Raw genomic sequence first — 21740 nt, forward strand, 5'->3', positions numbered from 1 at the left:
CCGGAGCCCCACGTTGGGCCTCCTGCTCAGCGGGGTCTGCTTCTCCCTCTGCCCTTCACCCCACCTGTGCTCTCTCAGAGCCACACTCTCTGTCAGACAAATAAGTAAAATCTTAAAAAGTAATAAAAATAAAAAGGCCTGTTGTGTCCTTCTGCATAGTTGCACGAGAGCCCGTATTTAAAGAAACCGATGCCAGTTGCCTCTTGAGAGTAGAAGTGGTCGCAGCATGCTTAGGGCCGGACGCAGAGGGTGGCGTGGGCGTGTGCCGTGTCCCACTCCGGCCCGAGCCGCCGGGCGGGGGCCTCCGTGCAGCCGGCATCGCAGGCCGGCTCCTGCAGCCAGAAGCAATGTCAGTGGGAACGCTGGTAAAACAAGCCAATAAAGGAGAGAAGATGATGTTTGAAAAAAGTCATTAAATCCAAAATCAGGTGAGGAAAGACAAGAAAAGGAACAGATGAGACACAGAAGCGCGGCCGGAGGCTGGGTAAGCTCGGTCCCGCCGGGCGGGAGCAGACCCGGCGCTTCGGTCAAGGCCGCTCCGGCCGGAGGCACTCCGCTCGCACCCGCCTCTCGCCTGCGGAGCTCACCTTAGGTGTAAAGACACAACACCCCGAGGACCATAAACCCCATCTCCCAGCCGGCATCCCTGGGCCGGCAGCTTCTGGAGAGCAGGCCCGGCCCGGCCCCTCCGAGGCTCCGCAGGGCAGGCCCGCGGCCACGAGGTAGTGCGTGCGCAGGTGCCACAGGGGTGGGCCGTGCAGGTGCGGAGCACAGTCCGGCTGGCCGGAAGCCCCTGTGCCGGCGAGAGTGGCTGTGGGGATGTGAGCCGGAGGTGGGCGGTCCGGCCGGGACAGGATAGGCCCCCGGGAGTCGTCTGAGGTGCCGGCTCATTGGCGCTGCCCCCCCCCCCCCCCGCTGAAGTTCGGGGCATTCCCTCATTCCTCCGCTCCCCCCACCTGAGATGGGGTTGTGCCGTGTCCAGACCCCTGACTCTGACCCCTCTCCTGGGACCAAAGCATCCCCGATCACCTGTGGGGAGGGGCGGGCCGCCCGACACCGAGTCCAGGCCCCTCCCCGACTTCCACAGCCGCCCACCACGGGCAGCCACTGTTTTTGCTCAGAGTTTGAGGGTAACAGAAGGGGGTCGCTGTACTTCCCATGGTGGACTTTTTTTTCATTTCTGCATTAAGCTGTGTGTTAAAATGTAATGATCTTAACCATTTCAAGTGTGCAGCCCGATGGCACCAGTTGTGTCCCCAGCCTGTCCCGTCGTCTCTGGACTCCGCCGTGCGGATCTGCACTGGCCATTCGACGCAGCCTGGCCCCGGGCACCGCCTCCGCTTTCCCTGTGCATCTCACTCCTCCAGGGCCCCCGTGTCCGTGGAGCCCTCGGGTCTGTCCTCTTCCACTCCGCGTGACGTCCTCCGGGTCCGCCCGTGACGTCGCAGGGGCCGGGAGGGCCGCTTCTGGAGGCCGGCTCCGGGCCTGGGAGTGGACGGGCCGTTTGGCGCGTCCGCTCACCCACACCGGACACTCGGGTTCCATCCACAGGTTGGCCGCTGTGAACTGTGCGGCAGGGACCACAGGGGACGGATCTCTGCTTTCAGTCCTTCTGGTACAGACCCAGAAGTGGACTTGCCGGACTCTGGCCCCTGTGTGCGGTTTCTTGGGGAAGCGCTGGACCGCTGGCCTCAGCAGCTGCACCGTTTCACCTTCACACCGGCCGGCGCACAGGGCTCGGACCTGATGCCCGCGTTCGTAAGCGTGGCACGAGGACGTCTCTTACCTCCAGAGCACCCGTCAGGACGTCACATCTGGTGCATGTGTGTGGTCCCAGGAGAGCTGTGCCCTCGTGACTGGGGGCTGCTCCGCATGTGCCCCCGACCTGGCATTCCTCACAGGCGCTCCCTCCGGCAGAGGATGGCCACCCTGCCTGGAACCACCCGGGGGTCAGGAGAGGGAGGGGCCCGCACCCCCACCTGCAGGCCCATGCCCCAGGACCTGTGAATGGCCGGGGCGCCCCGGCCACACCTGCGGCGGGAGCCCACGGGAGAGATGAGGAAGCCAAGGCTCCCAGGCTCCCTCCGCTGAGCTGGGCTGGGCAGCGGGCTCCTGTCTGCGCGGAGCAAGCGGCCACCAGGGGGCACTGCCGCCCGTCCCTTGGTCGGCTGGGTCCGGTGGGGCGCTCCCCACTCCGCTCCCCAGCAGTCCGACCGGCCGTGGGATGCTGCCAGGCCTCCTGGGCTGAGGGGGGTTCCCGGCTGGGCGCGTGGACAGCCAGGGCATCTGCCCGCCCTCCCTCGCTCACGGGGACAGGCTGATCGCGGCTCCCCCAACCCGCGCCAGCCCACACGCTCTTTGACCCGCCACCCAGCAAAACGAGCCAGAGCTGAAAAGCAGTGTTTATTGAGGAGTCTGGGGGGAAAGTCTTGTGATAGTAAAAATAGTAAAGTCGAATGTAAAAAGCGCCCTGGGAGGCATGGCATCCAGCCTCGAGGCGCGGAGGGTGCGCCGTGGCCCCTCCCAAGGGGCGCTGGGCGCACAGCGGGCCAGTGAAGCTGCGCCGAAGGACGGGTGCTACCTGGGGACACCGTCCCAGTGAGACGCCCCTGAAGGGACCAAAGTGTGGGAGGGGCTTTCTGGCCACTGTGATTAAAAACCCCAAAATACAAGTGAATAGCATAATACACAGCAACGGGCTGCAACCTCGTTCCTCTGCCTCCGGGCGAGCCCGGCCTGGCCTGCCCCAGGGAAGGGACCAGGCCTGCGCGCCACAACCAGCTGCTGCTGGTGCCCCCAGGCCGGGCCGAGACAGCTGGTGGGAGGGATGCAGGGGCCACAGGCAGGGCACCCAGACCCCCACCTGCACGTGGCTGCATAAGGTCCTTGACCGTTTCCTACGTGACTCTAATCGTTCTGAAGGCCAAGGCTGTGTCTGGAGACGGAGATGAAATAAATTAAAAACCCCGCAGGACGTCTTTCCTCGGAGGCCGGCCGCCCGCCCACAGAATGAACCATCTTCCATCGCTGCCGGGAGGAGGGCGTGGTTCCTCCCACACCCAGAAATCACCCCAAACACACACGGTCCCGCGAGGCTTCCTCCCCGTCCCCTGCAGCCGCCAGGAGCAGGGCAGCCAGCTGGCCTCCCTCAGGCTGTGCCGCTGGCCGAGTAGGAGAACTGTGGGAAGTGGGGCCTCCGCTCGCTGTCCTCGCCCTCCATGGTGTCACCTGCGGGCAGGCCAGAGGGACGCTCAGATCCCGGCACGGGGAGCATGGCTACCACACATCTGGAGAAACCGAGGCAGGCCCTAAGGCTCACCTGCCAGACCCTCTGCCTGCCTGGGGCCAGGACGGTGCCCTCCACCCCCATCACCACCAGCACACACCAGGGACCATCCGAGGCCTCGGAGAGAAGGAAGAAATAAGCCTGGGGGTTGGCCGGAGGTGACACTCCCTCACCTTGGTCCGGTGGCGTGATGGTGATCATCTGTGCCGTGAACTCCTCGTCGAAGTACCGGGTGTCCGTCTCCGATGTGACCTGGGGCTTGAAGGGCGGACTGAGCTGCGGAACGACGCGGGGGCAGGTTAGGCTGTGCTCCACAGTGCCCCAGGCCTGAGCCCCCTGCCCCCCCGCCCCCAACAGGGAAAGATCTCCAGGTCACACTGAGGCCGTGGAACTTGGCTCCACAGAGAGACACCCAAGGGAGGGTGGCGGCCTGGGACCCTGCAGACATGCCCCTTCCCCAGAGGCAGGCCGGCGTCGCAGGGGGCCCCACAGCCCAGCAGCTCTGTAGGGCCCCAGGCAGAAGGAGACAAACCCAGCTTTCTTCACTTTCTTTCTGGCTCTCTTATGAGGTAAGATGAGGGACGCCACAGGACAGGGTGGGCGCCCAGCCCCGCCAGAGCCTGCTTTCCTGACCACGGCCACTCAGCCTAGCCACCACGGGCTCCCACTTTGAGAATTCAAGATAAAGGGACATTCCCAACCCCACCAGGGCCAGTGAGTGGCACTCCCATGCCATGCCGTGGCTCAGGGGACCATGGTGGCCCTGGGAGAGGACCCCAGTAGCACCCCGACAGTGCTGGGGTACAAGGTGAACTTGGTATGCTGGGCCCTCCCTGCCCAACTTCCCACGAGGAGAGGAGGCCAGGCCTATCTGCAGAACGGGGACAGGACAGGTCCTGAGCGCAGGGCCTGGCTGGTCTCCTTTGAGGCTCAAGGACAGGGGCACAGCCGAATCAGGCTGCAGAGGTTGCGTGGGAACTCTGCCCGAGCCGGCAGTGGGAGGAGGGCCCCGCAGGCAAGCACCAGCCCCCGGGCTCCAGGGCTGCCCTGCACAAGCTAGCAGCGTCCCCGGTCAGCGGTCGCTGGGCAGGGGCAGGGCCAGGGAAGTGGACAGGAGCTGGGCAGGGCGTGTGGCCGGCAACGGGCCTGCACAGGGAGAGGACGGAAGCCAGCTGGAAGTCTGCTCGGTGACAGGGTGCCCAGCACACCCCGGGACGGCCCTCCTGAGCCTGCCGGGCTGGTCCTGTTCCACCCTAAGCCTGCAGCAAAGGGAGGGAGTGGGGGAGCAGAGCTGGTGCCCCCACATCCCCGCCGGGGCACCCTGCTCAGGGAGCCATGCGGACCCAGCTCCTCCCCGCAGGGCTCCGGAGGCAGAGCCGGGAGCACAGCCCGGCCCCCAGGGATGGGAACGGGGAGGGGCTGGGGCGCCAGGCGCCCACCCACCTTCTTCTCATACACGTCCTGCCACACGATGCTAGCGAAGAAACGGTGCTGCATGATCTCCGTGGCGTCCTCCGGGCCCCCTCCAAGCCTGCGGGGACACACCGGCTGCCGCTGCCTGCCCGCCCGGCTCAGGAGAGGCCTGCCCCCCACCGGGCTCTGGTGCAGTGCAGGGAGGGTGTGGGGGTGGGCTCAGAGCCGGGCCACGGCCGGGTCCTGGGGCCACAAGGGTACGGCAGCCCCTCTGGGGGGGCCGTGGACAGGCCGTGCCCCCGCGTGCAGAACACGGAGGAGGCAGGCGCTGCCGGCACGGTGGGGTCTTCCTGAGCAGCTCTGGGAGGCTGGGAGGTCAAGGTGCCTCTCTGGCCGCGGCCGGCCTGGCCGAGGACGGCACACATCAGCCATTGCTGCGGCCTGGAAGCGGCCCCGCTGTCCCGAGGGGAAACGGGGCCGGGGCCGCGCGGCTCACCTCTGCTTCGGGTCCTTCCGGAGCAGCCCCGACAGCAGGGACTTGGCCTCGGGGCTGAGCGTGCGCGGGAAGCGGAGCTCCTCCATGAGGATGAGCTCGAAGAGCTTCTCGTGGTCCTGGTTGTAGAAGGGCAGGCGGCCGCACAGCATCTCGTACATGACCACGCCCAGCCCCCACCAGTCGACCGCCCGGCCGTAGTCGTTGTCCTCCAGCACCTGGGGGCGCAGGGCCGCGGGGTCACGGGCCGCCTGGGGGCGCGGGGTCCCAGGCCGCCCCAGGGGATGCAGCAGGGCGCACCTCGGGGGCCAGGTACTCGGGCGTCCCGCAGAAGGTCTTCATGGTGGCCCCATCTTTGATGCCTTCCTTGCACAGCCCGAAGTCGGTGATCTTGACGTGCCCGTCCTTGTCCAGCATGAGGTTCTCCAGCTGAGGGGCGGCCTCCAGGTCAGCCCCAGCCCGCCCCGCCGCCCCCCAACCCCCGCCGTCCGGCCCGCCCACCTTGAGGTCGCGGTAGACGACGTTCTTCTCGGAGTGCAGGTAGTGCAGGGCGGACACGATCTCGGCGCCGTAGAAGCGGGCCCGGTCCTCGGGGAACACGCGCTCCCGGGACAAGTGGAAGAAGAGCTGCGGGGCAGGGGTGTGAGGAGCGCCAGGCCGCAGGGACGCCCCGCCCCCGCGTGAGACCCCGCGGGCCCTGTGCTGGCTCGGGGAGGGCCAGCCCCAGGCGGGCGGCGCAGCCACCCTACCTCGCCTCCGTTGGCGTACTCCATGACGAAGCACAGGCGGTCGTGGGTCTGGAAGGAGTACTTCAGGGCCTGTGGGGACACGGAGCTGGTGCCCGGACCCCGGCCCGCCCAGAGCCCCAGCCCCCACGGGCGGATCCCAAAGGAGCAGCTTGGGCTCCGCACCCAGTCTCAGCCGGCTGGGATCACAGACGCCAGCAGGTTCTGGGGACAGTGAGGAGGCATCCCTGCGACCCCCGGGCTCCCGGCACAGGAGGCAGGGCAGCAGCCAGACCCTCCGCGAGGCCAGGACGCGCCCAGGGCAGAGCTTCCCAGCCGCCTTCCCACCTCATGGCTCAGGAGGCCTGGCTCAGAGAGGAAAGGCCCAGGTGACCAAGTCGTCCCCCCAGGTGAATGACCCCAGATCTAACCTAGCGGCCAAAAGGAGCCGCATTCACGGGAAGGCCAGCTCCTGACTTCAGGCAGCAGGACCAGCCACGCCGCACGGCGTCCGTCCCCACGGAGAACCCGCAGGAGGGGGGGTGCCGCTGCCGGGCCAGAGGGGCAGGGGCTGGTGTGCGGGGACCCCAGCGTCTGTCCACCGTGACGGGGGTGCTGCGGTCACGGGGCTGCGCGGAGGGGGAGGGAAGGACATGCAGCCTGGACATGAGGAAGGGGGCGAGCGGACACAAAGGAGGCGAGACCAGCATAATGAGTGAGTCCGGCAAACCATCAAACCTCATCGGGATGTCGGCTGCTTCTCGGAAGAAACCACTTTAATGACCAGACACGTTGGAGAAATACAGCCTTTCTCTGCTCTGCCCCTGCTCTGGGCCAGGCAGTCCCCTTGGAAGAGGACGCCACACTGAGCAAACGGTGACAGGGCCTGGAGCTCCCGGGGAGAGCCCGGGTGGGGGCGGCCATCTGTCCTCCATGCCGACGGGCCTGTCCACCCCTCCGGGAGCTGCCTGAGCCTGGGATGCTCACGAAGGCTAACAGCATTGCACGCGCCCCTCCTGGGCTGAGCCACCCCCCGGGACAGGGACCCTCCACACTCACTCCAGCCTCGGAGCAGAAGCAGCAGGAAGGTGGTGTGTCCAATGGGGGGGCGTGGGGGCCTGCCAGGGCTCGGGCAGCGCAGAGGGAAGACTCGGGGCTCCCATCCCATTTGCTACCCCACCCCCGCCCAGCCTCGGGGGCCTCCGTCCCCAGCCTGGACTCTGAAGGACACCAGCTCGGGGGCAGGGACACAGGCACAGGGCCTCCAGGACTCACTGTCAGGAACGGATGCCTCGAGTTCTGGAGAACACGGTTCTCCGTGAGCGTGTGGGCGACCTCGTCCTGGAAGACAGGGCCGGGTGAGCGGCCCGCCCCCGGCCCGCCGCAGCCTGCCCCCAGCCGCCCCCAGCCCCGCGCCGTACCTTAGCCACGATGACCTCCTTCTTCAGGATTTTCATGGCGTAGTAGCGGCCCGTGGCCTTCTCCTTCACCAGAATCACCTTCCCGAACGTGCCCTTCCCCAGCAGCTTCAGGTACTCAAACTCATTCATGGTCTGCGGGGCGGCGGGCAGTCGCCTGAAGTCAGGGGGGCCCTGCCCCCCCAGAATCCCGCCTCCCCGCCCACACGGGGCTCCCTGGGGGCCACGCGGGGGGGACGGCCTCACCACACGGTGCTTGGGCTTGGCCAGGGACACCTCCATGTCTTCAGCCCCCGAGTTGTCGCTGGGCGAGCCCGACCTGAAGTCCATCATCTCCTCCTCCTGCCTCTTGAGCCCGTCGGCCACCGTCTGGATGGCGGTCGTCCACTCCTCCCTGCAGGGCGGCAGGTCAGGGCCCGGGAACGGCCTGGATGCTGGGGACACGGAAGCCCTGCTCCCCACACCCCGCCCCCACCATGCCCGTGGGTCAGCCCCGTACCGCTCCTCAGGGGTCTCCACGTGGAAGGTCCGCTCGATCACCGTGGTCCACTGCAGGCAGCGGATGATGAAAGTGTTGGGCCGGGGCCGCTCCGTCTTCATCAGCTGGCATTCTGGGGGGCAGAGCTGGCACATGAGTGCCCGCACCCCCCCCACACGGCCCACCTGCCCCCCAGAACCCCACCCTGGGGCCACGGGAGGCCCACTCCAAGCCCTGGCTCCCCTCCTCGTGCAGTGGGGCTGGGACACCTATTCCCGCCCAGGCGCCATGCTCTGAGCAGTGAGGGGCCCCTGTGGGGCCAGCTGCTGTCCTCTGCCTCGGTCCTTCGGGCTCTGAGCCTGTGCCGCCAGCCAGGCCACGGCTCGACGGGCCAGACATTGAGTGCGGGCGCCCCAGTGAGGGGTGGGCAGGAGGGAAAGCATCTGGGCCCTGAGCAGCGACCCCCTGCTGTCTTCCTGCCCACCGCCCCCCAGCAGTCCCGTTCCAGGGCAGAGGCTGCTGGTGACTCAGCCTTCAGACAGGCCCCCTGTCCTGGCTGCAGGCAGCTGGAGCACACGACCCCCGAGGAAGCTGCTCGGGCTGTACTCCCCCTCACTGGTGACACCCCTGCCCCCCCAGAGGCTGCTGATTCCAGACAAAGAGCCAGAACATGCACACACACGGGGAGCACACAAGCACACACACACCGGGCACGGGCGCACACACCTGGAATGTGTGCACACACCGGGAGCCCAGAGACTGTGGGGATGCACCAGCCCCGAGGGGGAGGCCGTCGGGGGTGCTGCCGAGAAATCCTGGGCCGATGCCGGCCCAGCCTGTGTGAGCGGAGAGGGAGCCCAGGGCCGGCGCAGGGGCTTCTGGTGGTCCAGCACCTGGGCCTTGGCCACCCCAAGGGGTCCCGCGTGGGCTCAGCAGAGTGTAAGGAAATGGCCCACCAGGGCTCTGCACCAGAAGGGGGCTTGGAACCAGCCTATGGCGAGGTGGCCTGTGTCAACATGGGGGTGGGGGACCCGGAAGCCCGTGGTCTTCTCTGCTCTGCACCCTGCTTCCCACTCGCTCATCAGAGACCAGGTCTTCCAGCGTCCAGGTGCCTGGCGTCCGTCTCAGAGCCTGGCTTCTCGTCCCCTCGCCCCCACCGTCCATCCCCAAGGAAAAGCCCCTCAGCAGAGGCCGCAGCCCGGCCACCTCCCTGTCTGTGGCTCTGCACCTTGGCTGGGGCTCCAGCTGGCCTGTGTGGCCTGGCCTTAAGGCCCCAGCCCCTCCCCCACCGCTCCGGCCACTCTCTGGACGGTGCCTGCCTCCTGCGAGCCTCCACAGGGTCCCGTTCGGCCCCCCTGCACTCTGCCCATACCGAACTCTCCTGAGGACCCTCGCAACCCCTGCCAGCAAGGTGGCCCACGCCCCAGCCCCGGCGCCGAGGCGGCAGTGGAGGGAGCCCACGCGGTCAGCAGGCTGCAGGGGACGCTGGTGCCTGCCTCTTTGTCTCCCTTCCCCCGGGACCCTTACTCCATCCGCGTCTGTGGAAGCCTGAGGCTGCGGGGCGGGAGGGAAGCGGGGCTCCGTGGGCTCCGTGGTGAAACCTCCCTGGGAGACCCCCAGGCTGGGAACTCCCCGACAGAAACCCCTGGGGCAGGTACATTGGCACCGGTGCACCCTGGGAAGATGGGCAGGGCAGCCAAGGTCCGGGGGCGCCCCTGCTCAGACCCTGGACCAGAACCTGCCCCGGGCCGCGTGGGCAGCGGGACTGGGAAGGCGGAGCTAGCCAGAGCGTGGAGGAGCCCAGACGCCCCACTGGACACTGCACTCCGGCATCCCAAGAGGGACCTAGGAGGCCTGTTGCTGCCTGAGTCCCTCCCTCATGCTCCCCCCCGACTGGGCCTGCGTCCCAGGAAGTGCCAGGACAGAGCCAGGGGCCGGGGTGCCTGGACCAGAAACAGAGACCAGGCCAAGGCCCACTCGGCTGCGCAGCACCCCCTCCACACCCCCCGCAGCCCAGCTCTGTGTCCGGCGCTCCCCAGCCCCAGAGTCACCAGCCCTTGGGACTCAGCTCAGAGAGCTCCCACTGGCCAGAACCGGCCACTCACCAGTCCCCACGGGGACTCAGGACCAGCCCTGCCCCACCTGGTCCCTGGCCACCGCTGGGCCCAGGGGATGTCAGTGCGGGGCTGCTGGGCCCAGAGGACTCCTGGCACCCTGGCCACCTGTCTAGCCAGGGCCAGCCCCACGCCCAACAGCAGCGGACCACATCCCTGCGTGGCCCTGGGCACTCACGAGCCACAGAGAAGTTGTTGAGGGGGGCCTCCCGCTGCTCCACATCCTGGGGCCGCTCCTTGTAGCCGGTGAAGCTGCCGTCGCTCTTGAGCAGGAAGTACCTCGGCCGCCAGGTTTTGATGTACTCCCCTGAGGACACCCAGAGGACACCCAGGCAGTGAGGGGCTGGGCCGCCGGCCCTGCTCCCCGCCCCCCAACGCAGCTCCGGCTCTGCAGCACGCCAGACACTCGCTGTGCCTGAGCAGACAGGACGCCCTAAACCCAGGCCCCTACCCCTGCCCCACCCCCAGCATGGAGGGCAGGCCGCCTGCCAGGGCGTCGGGGCTGAGCGCTCCCCACCCTCCTGGGGCCCCCAGTTGCTGCACTGACCGGGGCCAGGGGACTGCCCACCACAGCCAGTCCCTGGCCTACGGGTTGGAGCCTGGCGTCCAGAACTGAGAGGACAATGGCTGAGACTTAAGGCCCAACCCCCGGGGCTGGGCACCAGCACAGCCCCTCACCACCCCGCCCAGAGCCCCAAGGAGAAGCCAGACCCTGGAGGTGTCCGTGCGGTCCTCGGGCTGCGAGTCCCAGCCCTGACCCCCACGGCACACTATGAGTTACCCAGGTACATGGGGAACTTTCCCTAAAGTTTCGCCACATCAGCCATAAACAGGCGTTCACACTTAAGAACCAGAGCAGATGTCCTCTGCGATATTCGGGCGACTGTCATTTTTCATACTGACACCCAGAAAAAAAATGTTTCATTTACATTTTGCCGAGCAAGGAATTTGAACAACAACGGAGAACTTCCTAATTAGACAACTGCTTTATCACAGGGGCCACTGGGCAGCAGGTGGGGAGGGGGTGGGGTCCCCACGCTCTGGGTCAGGCGTTCCCTCCCAGCTGAGCCCCAGGGGAGGGGGGTGAGCAAAAGCCCCATGCTGGACCGGGCGCCTGTGCTCCCCGAGCCTCACCACCCAGCCCCTCCTCCCACGGGCCTCCGGCCGTGGCCTCTGAGAGCCAGCCCTGCCTCTGCTCCGCACGGCGTGCCGCTGTAGGCCCAACGCGGCCGGCTCAGGGAGCACCCGAGGGATGGCCAGCAGTGACCTGCCCCATAGCCCAACAGCGTTCAGTGGGATCTCCGGCCAGCACCGCCAGCCCGGGAAGACACTGGGAAGGCTGCAGTCCGGTCTCGTGTGGACGCCGCTCCTGGGACGCCCCCCACCCCCAGACACCCCTTCCCTGCTGGTACGGCGGGTGGGCAGGAGCGGAGCAGGCTCCGGGGGGGCGCTGCGCGTGGCCCCCCCCCCCCGTGCCGTCCCAGGCCGCTTGCTCCCACCCGCCTGCGCGCCGGTCTGGAGCTGTCGGCCCCTGATGGAGTGCTTCCCTCCTGCCAGCTGCCGCTCCCCGGGACGCTAACTGAGCGGGGAGACTGATGCGCGCCTCGCCTGCACAGACCCCAAATCCATCTTGATGCACCAACTGCCACCAGCCCCCACCGTGCCCGCACAGCCCCCCAGCACCATGCCCCGTGCGTGCAGTTGGGGCATGTGCGCCTGCCCAGCAGCACCCACGTACCAGAGGGGCCCTCAGTTTCCCCGCTGGGTCCAGGATCCCTGGAACGGGGGTGCCGGTGCTGCTAAGGAGCCACAACTCACCCCGCACCTGCGGTCTAGCAGCCTCTACCCCCTCCCCCACTCCAAGGCCAGGAAGGTTCTGGAAGCCAGAACTGGGGAGTGGGGGCGAGGAGGCAAGGGAGCAACACTGGCAGGGACGAGGCGGAAGGGCAGGCTCGGCCCCAGCTGAACCTCGGACAAGGGTCCAGGAGGACAGGCGGGGACTCTGCTGGGCCCTCCGCCAGCCCCAGCCCCAGGGCACGGAAGGGGGGACCATGGTAGGTCCCAAGCTGCCCCCCTCCCCACCTGTGCCCCACATGGCTGAGCCCAAGAGCCACACAACACACAGGGGGGACGAAGGCCCAGGGAAGCTGGCCTCACTTGGCCCCCACCTGGGCAGCTGGGCCCACAGACCCCCTGGGGAGGATCCCCCGGGGAGGCTCCGAGACACACAGACCCCTTCTGTCTGGCGGGGTGCACCCCAGGGGCCACCTGGGGCCGCTGCAGTTCCAGACTCATCCTGGGCTGTGGCCTGTCTCTGAACGAGTCCAACCCAGGCCCCAGAGTCCTGAGGGCCTGGGGTGACACAGGCTGGACCCTGTGGGGGCTGCAGCCACCCCTGGGCCGAAGCACCGCTGTCCTCAGCCACAGGACTGCAGCCATCGGCGTGGGGCGGGGACGCCCACCATCCAGGGCTACTGGTGGGAACCCCGGCACCTTCACTCTGGGCAGGGGACAAACGGAAGGCCAAGCAGGCCCGTCAGGCCACGACTCCCTCCATGGGGCTCTGCGCCACTCCTCGGGGGACAAACACCTGCCACAGCTGGGGGAATCTCCTGGTGGCCACCTGCGCGCAGCGGGAAGCAGCCCAGGGCACGTGTCTGGCCCCTGCCCTCGCAGCCAGAGCCCAGGACCCCCAGAGTGGCTCTCCATCCCCGCTTCCTCCCCAACCTCTCCACGCCAACGTTTCAGACCAAGGCCCACACAGGGTCTCCGCAGAGGCCCGGACCAGACTCAGAGTCCCCTGCACACCGCCCAGCAGCCCAGCCAGGAGGACCCCATACCTGCTGCCACGAGCCAGGAACCAGGGTGAAACCGCGGGCAGGCGCCCCTCCCCAGAGGATCTCTACCTGGGGAGGCAGCTTCTCCTTCCGCGCTCCGCGTTCTCTTAGAAGCCCAGCCCCAGGCCGGGGTCAGGGAGGGACCCACACTGCCCCGGGCCCCACAGAACCACACCCACCCACCCCTCAGGGACCACATCTCGCCCAGCCACCAGACCAGGGGCGCGGGGGGGGGCCTCACGCCCTCCTGACCCCCTTCACTCCCACACGAGGGCGCCCGGGGAAGGGCCCCAGCTGGGGTGGAGGCACGGCGTGCAGGCTGAGCCAGGGTCCTAGTTGCCCAGACCAGGACTCCCCTAGCTCCTACCAACCCTCCAAGGCCCCTCGGCTCCCAGCACCAGCCCCTCGGTGTCCCCTGTGTCATCCACCAGGAGGGACCTTCCAGTACCCCACCTCATCCTGGCAGCCAGCTCAAGCCTAGAAAAAGGCTGGAGGACCCCAGAAGAAGGGGGGTTCTTTGTTAGCAACCCTGGCCCCCCAGAGCCCAAACCACACTGACAAGGCAACACGGCAAGAGCTCAGGGACAAGACAGGCAGAGGCTGAGGGCCTGTCCCCGCTGTGGTCCCGGCACGTGTCCCAGGCCACGCTACGGTCAGGGCACCCCAGGCAGAGGACCTGGGGGCTGGATCCCAAGCTGGGGGCAACCCAGGGGTCCCGCCACAGCCCGGGCCTGACGCTCCAGAGTCCTCTACACCATAGGGGTCCCGGCACGCTACCCCCCACCCCCAATTTGGCTGCCACGCCCTGAGCTCCACGAACATTCCCTCCAAGTCCCTGGTTCTTGGGGAAATTGCTGGATAAACACTTTGCCGCGGCAGCGGTGCGGGCGGCTGGCAGGGTGCCAGGCAGCGCCGAGCTGTTTCTCCACAGCAAAGCGAGCCCCAGCAGGCCCGGGGAGCAGGCGCCAGCTGACAGCGGCGACCGTGCGGTCCCCTGCCGCCAACACATCCATCGCGGGCCGACAGCTGCCGGGCGCCCATTTACCTTCTCCAGCACAGTGAGCAAACGGCCCCGCTGGCGGCCGGCGGCGCCCATCCATCCCGCCCGCCAGGGAGGGGGCAGGCAGTGGGCGGGCACGGGCCATCCCAGGGGGCCCAGCCTGCCAGGCCTCTGCCCTTGTGCGAGCCAGGGTCCTGGGTCCCCACACTACCAGCAGGGCACTAGGCCACAGAATGACACTGGAAGCCAAGAGTGCCCTGGGGGTGGGGGTGGGGGGGGTGTCACAGCCCCACTCAGACAGGCCCCGGCCCGTGCACCACATCAACCCGCCCCCCGAGGCGGAGGCTCTCCAAGGGCAGCATCACGGGTCTTCCCGGAGGCTGGGCTCGGACGGCCATTGTGGCTGAGAGGAGGCAGCCACTCCGTGCCCAGCAGCAGGGCGACACGGGGAAGACAGATGCTCCCCTACGGAGGCCCTGAGCCGGGCTGGGCCCGGCCCTAGCCCACCATCGCACCCGGCCCTCCCCTCCCAGAAGGCCCCCCTGGCAGGGCTCATCATGCCCACCGGCCACCTGGGGAAACTGAGGCCCAAGCAGGGGACTCTCAAGGTCACAGAAGGTGAGCAGAGACGCCGGGCCTGCTGTCCAGGATGGGCTCACTCCAGACCACCAGCCAAGCTCGTCGGGAGTCTGGTTCTGCCCTCCGGCAGGCAGGCCCCCCAGTCAGGACCCGAGGCACACAAGTGGACACAGGAGCACAGGGAAGGCCCTGGGGCCACGCCCCGCCTCCCTCCTGCCTCAGGACCGCGCCTCCCGCCCTGGCCGCAGGCACATCCCCTCTGCCCGGCCACCGCGCGGCATCTGCAGGCAGGCAGGAGGAGGGGCCTCCCGGAGCCCCAGGCCGGCTACCGCACGTCCACATCCCCCCAGGATGTGCCCCCGTGGCTTGGTCCCACAGCCTGTGCCCACCCCCACTGTCTCACTGCTAGTCTCCTGCCCTTTGCCCACATCCCGGCTCACCCAGAGCCCCCGCGGATAAGGCCACGGCCCCCCTGCCCTGGTGCCCCACGTGCTATGCCCTGCCCACCCCCCACCCCCCACCCTCTCCCCATTCCAGTCTCCCTTGACCAACTAGCCACTGGGCCACCTGCCACACCTGCCCTCACCACAGCGGGGTTCAGGAGACTGGGTTTCCCCTAAGACCAGGGGCAGCCACAGCCACATCTGTGCCTGAACAAGCATCCCGGGGGCTGGGAGGTCAAGCGGGCAGCCCCCAGGCCCATCAGTCCCCCAGCGGCCCCGTATCTGCGGGCCCTCGGGTCCCAGGACTGGGTCCCAAGACTGGGGCTGCAGTCTGGGGGCCCACCTGCGTAGAGACCCTACCCCAGAGCACCAGGGCCAGCAGCAGCAGCACAGAGAAACCCCTCCCCAACCAGGCCATCAAGTCTCACGTCCCCGAAACAGGGGTCTAGTCCACTATTTCTGAAGGCTAAAGAGACCCCCTGAGGGCGGCAGAAAGGAGAGCAGAGGCCGGGCCCAGGAGGGTCGCGCGGCTCCCAGCAGCGGGCTCGGGGCTCGCCTTGCCCCGTCCACCCTAGCCGGGAGTCCCAGGGTCTCTGCCAGCTGGTCAGAGCCAGAGCTGGGCCTGGGGGAGGGGGCCTGCCCCGCCAAGTGGAGAGGAATGGCAGACTATCAGCCCATGGTGGGGTGGCCCCGGCGGGTGGGCACAGAGCCACAGCCGCAGGCTCTGGTTACGGGCCCGTAGGGACGGCACTGGCCCCAAGCCCAGCGGGGTGTGCCCGGGCAGGAGGGACGCCAGCAGCGGCCGAGCCAGCTCCCACCCCACACTGTCCCACGGCACTTCTAGGAACCCGGCCTGGTGCAACCCAGGCCGGTCTCTCCTCAGAGCTGCTGGCAGGAGGCGGCCCGGCCCCCTCAACCCAGGCCCCAGTGTCCCTTATGCCACAAGGGCACCGCGCTGCCTAGGGTCATCTGGAGGGAGCTTAGGCCCCTCCCTAGCCTGCAAGGAGCCTGGCCCACCGCAGGGCTGCCCTGCCCAAAGCGCACGCCACAGCCACCTGCTGGGGCCGCCAACACAGGCCAAGGGACCAGGGTTGGCGGGTGGTGACCCTCACGCCCCAAGCGAGTCACCCCAGCTTCCTCTTCTGTTGTTTGTTCTGCACGGAGAACCCAGCACGCTCACAAAACAGGAAACAGCCCCCAGCGACGGCGGCCACGGCCACGGCCACACACCAGGGCCAGCAGGCCCTGGAGCACACGTCCAGCCCCAGGCCCGCCTGCTCTGCACCGAGCTGCCCCAAAGGCAAGGCCTGGGCTCCGCCGGACACGGGGCTCAGCAAGAGCCGCCTCCTGGACCAGGGGCTGCCATAACCAAAGCCATGGCCACCCTGGCGTGCCCTGGACGGGTGCTAGGGCCGCCCCTCCCTGATAGCCAGGGAGACTGAGGCACACAGAAGGCCCAGGGCAGCCCTGCCCTCCAGCCCCGGGCACCGGCTCCGGGGAGCCAACACGCGCCCTCGCTGTTCCCACTGAGCCCCCTGCTCTGGCGAGGCAGCCGGCGGCACTCCGTGCAGACCCCAGGGCTGCTGGGGCCCAGAAGGGCGGTAAACAGGCGCCTGGGCCTACGTCCCCGCATCTGCCCAGCAGAGCTGCCGCCGCTCCGAAGGGGAGCAAGGCCGCCTCCACGTGGGGCCACAGAACTAGGGATGGAGGAGGGCCTGTGCCACCAAAGTGGAACTGCCTCAGAGCCACATGAGGGACACAGGCAGTGCCATGGCCACGACAGGAAGCCGGACCTTGCCACAGCTGAAGGAGGGGCGGCGGGAGACACCACAGCCCCAGGGGCCCCTCCCCCGCCAGGACCCAGGGGACCGACACAGCCTGGAACCCGAGGAGGCCAGACCCCCTCCACGTGCCTGCAGATGTCACCAGTGACGCACCCCCATGCCAGCCCCAGGAGCCGAGTAGCCCCACTCCCACAGGCCAGCTGCCCAGAGGGGCCGGGCCGGCCTCATGGTGCTCTGGTGAGGACGTCCCCCCCAGCCGCCCGCTGGCCTGCACCAGCACGGGGTGCCCGCCCAAGGCTCCCCACCCCACCCCAGACCCCTTCCTCCCCTCTCCTGGTCCACCTGGCCCAGCCGGCCGGTCCGGGGGTGCGGAACACCCAGGAAAACCCCACGAGCCTGGCTGGGCACGCAGTGCACATGGGCACATATGCCCCGATAAATCACAAGCTGAACATCCAGCTGTGGGCCCAGGGGCAGAGACCCCCAAACCAGCTGCACAGACGGAGGCCATGGTCTTCGCCTAGAGCGGTCTGAAGACAAAACCAGACGCCACAGGCCAAGCTCAGCCAGACCAACACCCTGGAGCTCACCTGCTGCTTTCAAAGTGCCGACCCGTAAGTCCCAGGGGAACACCCAGAAGGGACCGAACACTGGCCCAGCCCAGCTTCTGCTGAGCCCTGGCGGCCGGAGCTGGGCTCGCTGCTCCTTGCTTGGGGCATCTGCCCGTCACTCAGGACGCGGGTGTCAAATCACCCAGCTCCGGCGCAGGAAACCCGCCCATCTCGGGGGACCCCTGTCTGCCCAGCCTGCCTCCAGCCGCTGGAGCTCACTCCCGGGGACCAGCTCCCCAGTGCACAAGCTGGGACACTGAGGCCCGGCCTGACTGGCCCACAGAACAGGCCACTGCTCAGCTGGAAATCACCACCCAGGCCGAGCTCCCCACCACCCACGGCGGCTGCTCTGGCCCAGGGCACAAAGCATCGCGACACCCAGGAGACCACCCAAAGGTCACTCACCACAGATGACGCCCACCTCCCCAAGGGGAGCAGGACACCCTCTCTCCTGGCCTGAGGCTGGGGCCAGACAGCAGGGCCTGGAGGCTGATGAGGCTGCTGGACCCTGACTTAGGGCCCCGATAAATCACAAGCTGAACATCAGCAGACCGGTCCCTACCACCATTCCTGTCACATACACAGGGACACCAGGGTCCAAAGAGCTCAAAACAGATTTGCAGTTACAAAGCAGCTAAATCACATTCAAACTCAGCTCTGCAGACACCCCACTGGGCACCACCCACGTACCCTACCCCCAGCGCCTTCAGAAGGCATGTGCCCCGAGTGGCAACTGGAATTCACCCAGGCCTCAGAAAGGCCTCCCCGCCCCAGCCTGGCGGGCCCGTGCACGTGCCGGTGACCGGTCAGTCAACCCGCGTTTGCCAAGGACGGAGGAGTACCGGTCCCGGGGCGGGCCGTGGGCGTGTGCTGCTGCCGGGCCCAGAGAAAAGGCTTGGGGCCAGGCCAAGGCGGAGGGGCACCAAAGGGGTCTATGAGAGGAGGCGGAGCCAGCAACGGGCTCCAGGCGGGAGGCAGGACTCCTGGGGCAGCAAGGAGGGGCACGCGGTGGGGGAGGCGATCCAGAGGGCCGGTGGGCGCAGGGGTGCTTGGGGAAGCTAGGCGGAAGGGCTCCCCGCGGCCACAGGGCCTGGAGCCTCCTGAACTCTAGAACAGGGCCTGGAGCCTGCCAAACTGAACTCTAGAACACGCCGCTGACCACATCCTCGATCCTCTGTTTCAAGCCCTCGGCAGCCCCCGACCCCTCACCCCGTCACCTCTCACCTCCCCCTGCCGCTCCGGCAGGCCCCCAGCCTGCTCTGCCAGGGAGCTCCTGTGCATCCTACAAAACCCAAGCTGGTGACACCCGCCTCCGCCACGCCTCTGCCACGCCTCCCTGTCTGCTCCCTCTGGGGCCAAGACTCCCCCTCCCAACAGCCCGTGGGGTCCTGAAGCGGGGATGGGGCACCCTCCAGCCATCTGCCGGAGGGCACACGTGAGGAAGTAGCTAGCTGGGGTCACCACAGCTTTGGGAAGGAGCAGGTCTGGAGGAAGAGGAAGTTGGGGGGGTTGTCGCTGAGCCCTACCCTGAGGTAGGAGGGAGTCACCCGCCTGGGCACCTGGACGGAAGCCTATCCAGCCCCCACCCCTCATCCCCACAAAGGACAGGGCTGTGGAGCAGGGGCTGTGGGCAAGGCTACAAAGCAAGGGGCCGAGGCCACGGTTCTGGCCCCACTAGGCCCCGCCAAGCCCCTCCCTGGGTACAGAGCCCTCAGTGCGGACAGGGGAGGCTGGACGGGTGCCGGGCTCAGGCCACTGACTGCTCCAGCACAAACACAACCCATGCCGGGCCCCTGGGTGGCGCAGGTCCCCCGGCAACCCCCCCACCACCACCACCAACTGCCTTCCCAGCCCAGGCCTGAGGCAGGCACCAGGCCAGGCCCAGCAACTCTGCCCTGCCCTCAGGAGCCCTCAGGCAGTGCCCCGGGCCGCCAGCGAGCCAGGCCTTGGACAGGCCCCAGTGTCCTCACTGCCTTCCAGGAAAGCAGGAACGGAGGCAGCAGGGCTCTGCGGCCCGAGGGCCCTGGCCAGACAATCCCCGTGCGGCCCAGGAACGCCTACAGGCTAGCTCCAGGCCCCCGGCCCCGACCCAGCCGCGAGGGCACTGACCTCTCTTATGCAGCCAACCCTCCTTCACGATGGCCACGTCGCTCATGGCGCCCAGTTCCAGGAGCTGCGGCACCCCCAGCGCCACTCACGGTCCCCTCTCGGCAGTGTCGCCCTGAGCCCAGCCGATGTACCCAGCGTCTGGAAGAATCGAAGGGAAGAGTGTGAGGCGGTGCCCAGCTTGGGGCCACCCCTCCAACCCCACGGTGAGCCCGGGAAGCGCTCTGCACCTAGGGTCCCATTTGGGGCCCCCTTCCCACATGGCTGGCCCCGCTCACAGCCCACAGAGCTGCTGCCGCCCCCCACTTGCTTCCACCACAGCACCTGACGGAACATTCACGTGATTCCATCTGCTCCCTGGGGCCAGGCCTCCCCTGCCCCTGGGGTGCAAGCCCCCTGCCATCCCCTTCTGACCCCCAGACCTCAGCCTGTGACACATCATGCATATGCCTTTGTACAGATCACCCCCATCCCCAAAAGGCCCTCCTCCCATATTCCGGCCTCCATAACCTGCCACCCCAGCAGAGGCCACCTCCTCCAGGCAGTCCCTCTGACTGCTTGGCCTGCCCAAGCCCCTGCTCTCCCTGCCCACGCTGCAACCCCCCGCCCCGACAGGCTAGGGTGCTCGGAACAGGACCAAGATTCCTCCTTCTTGCCCCAGACTAGGAAAGAAGAGAAACTCAAACACAAAGCAAGTAGGGCCAGGATACTAGTTGCCTGGCGCCAATGAGAGCCCAGAGCCCTCCAGGGTGACATATAAACCCCTCCCTGAGAAACCCCAGGACCCTCCTAAACCACAGGAGCCCAGCTGTTCTGAATCTGGCTCATTCATAGGGCCAGCATGTGGCAGGCATCCCTGGTTTTGCCAGGATCAGCCCTGGGGACAAAGAAAGGTTCAGATGGGTCCCGTCTGTAACCAGCACCCAGTCCCAGTGGTTACGAGCCCATAATTACAGCATTCCGGAGGCAACAAACGGGGGGTGTGCGGTCCACCAGCAGCCTTCTCCTGAACACACACTTTGGCCATTGAACCAGAAGGGCCCTTCCCATCGCTCCCTGCTGGATGAACTCCTAGGCATCCCTCAAAACCCAGTTCAAACATTGCCCATTCTGGGCATCCCAGGGAAGAGCGCTCCTCTGCTAGCCCCACACACAAGCACTCCTGAGGGCAGCAGCAAAGACCCCCCTCTCCGACCCCTAGGCAAGGAGGACCCCTGAGGACCTCCCAGCATGGATTTTCCTACAGCTACCTAGGAGTTCCTGGGCAACACACTTCACTGGCCTCCTGAGGCAGGGGCTGGGACCCAGAGAAGGGCCGCTGTGCACAGGTCGTCCTAGGCTGAATTTAGTAGAGCAGGAAGACCCCACTCCCCCTGTCTCCTGCCAGCCCAGAGAAGACCCACTCTGTCCCAGGAGGAACGGGCCTAGTGAGCGCAGCAGGCCATGGGACAGCGACAGGCAGCAAGCAAGATGGAGGAAGGAAGACCTCCAAGGACAGGGCTCTGTGCCCCTGCACAGCAGAGGGGGGACCTAGGAAGGGAGGAGGCCCCCTCTGGTGACACAAGTGGGTGTGGCCTGGACGCAGAGGGCTGGACCCCAAGACCTCTAGATGTCCCCCCCCACCCCGCCTAAGCAGGGCCTGCTGCTGACAGAGTCAGACAGCTGGCGAGCCCCGTATGTAAAAATATATCTGTGCTCACGCGTGGGGTGGCGCACACCGCAGAGAAATCAACAGACCACACCAGCGCCTGGGTTGCTGCTGGGCACAAGGCAGAAGGGACGGAGGGTCCCCTTTCCTCACGACCACACTGCCAGCGCCTTTACCATTAAAGTGCGTCAGTGCCGTGATTGTTTACGGAACAACTTACCCAAAATTTGCTCCAAACACTGGTTTGTGAACAGCATGTTCAACTGGGGGAGGGCAGGGAACCCAGACCCCCGTGCACCCCCGCCCTTCACTTGGCCCAGGGGCTCAGAGCAGGCAGGGGTAGCCTGGAGCAAGCCTGGGGGGGCCCTCTGGCTACAGAGCACAGGCCCGTGCCCCCTACTCTGTCCACCATGGCAATACACAGGAACCAGTCGAGCCGGTGGGCAAGTTCACCAGTCGACCCCCCACCTCCCAACCTGGGAGGCAAGTCCCAGCCCCCCGCCGGGCCCCAGCCTCCGGGATGGGCTGGGCAGCACCTCCAAAGCCCACCCAGGTCAGGAAGCAGTTTCGGCCGGAGGGTCGCTAGCCCTTCGGGGGCCGGCCCGGCACCTCGCCCTCGCGCACAACTTCTCCTCCAGGAACGAAGGAGGCTCCTTCCAAGGCCCACCCACAAACCTGAGCGACGGCGGCGGCCCCTGAGCACCCACTCCGCGCGCGTCCGGCCGGCCCGCCGCGTCCCTCGCCCCTGCCCGGCCCGATCGGCCGCTTCCCCAAGGTCATGAGGGAGGCCCGGGCCGCGGCCCGC

At 67.4% G+C, this 21740-nt stretch overlaps 1 protein-coding gene across 1 annotated transcript; it reads right to left on the reverse strand.

The window, feature by feature from the left end:
* Nucleotides 1-2390: 2390 nt before the first annotated feature.
* Nucleotides 2391-21630, reverse strand: AKT1 (AKT serine/threonine kinase 1). The gene is made up of 14 exons (XM_059374136.1): nt 21611-21630; nt 19291-19428; nt 10106-10234; nt 7835-7946; nt 7582-7729; nt 7339-7470; nt 7193-7258; nt 5942-6010; nt 5694-5819; nt 5493-5621; nt 5196-5410; nt 4730-4817; nt 3460-3562; nt 2391-3228 (listed from the first exon to the last, which is right to left on the reverse strand). The coding sequence occupies exons 2-14, from the start codon at nt 19334-19336 to the stop codon at nt 3149-3151; spliced, it is 1443 nt and encodes a 480-aa protein (XP_059230119.1). The 5' UTR covers nt 19337-19428; nt 21611-21630; the 3' UTR covers nt 2391-3148.
* Between the last annotated feature and the right edge of the window lie 110 nt (nt 21631-21740).

This window comes from Mustela nigripes, chromosome 13 (genome assembly GCF_022355385.1).
Source record: "Mustela nigripes isolate SB6536 chromosome 13, MUSNIG.SB6536, whole genome shotgun sequence".
In the NCBI taxonomy this organism is placed as follows: domain Eukaryota; kingdom Metazoa; phylum Chordata; class Mammalia; order Carnivora; family Mustelidae; genus Mustela; species Mustela nigripes.

Coding starts and splice junctions, on each gene's coding strand:
- AKT1 (XM_059374136.1), bottom strand. CDS start 19,336: ATGAGCGACGTGGCCATCGTGAAGGAGGGTTGGCTGCATAAGAGAG. Junction 4,818..5,195: donor CGGAAGGACCCGAAGCAGAG/GTGAGCCGCGCG, acceptor GTGTCCCCGCAG/GCTTGGAGGGGGCCCGGAGG. Junction 3,563..4,729: donor AGGACGTGTATGAGAAGAAG/GTGGGTGGGCGC, acceptor GTCGTTCCGCAG/CTCAGTCCGCCCTTCAAGCC.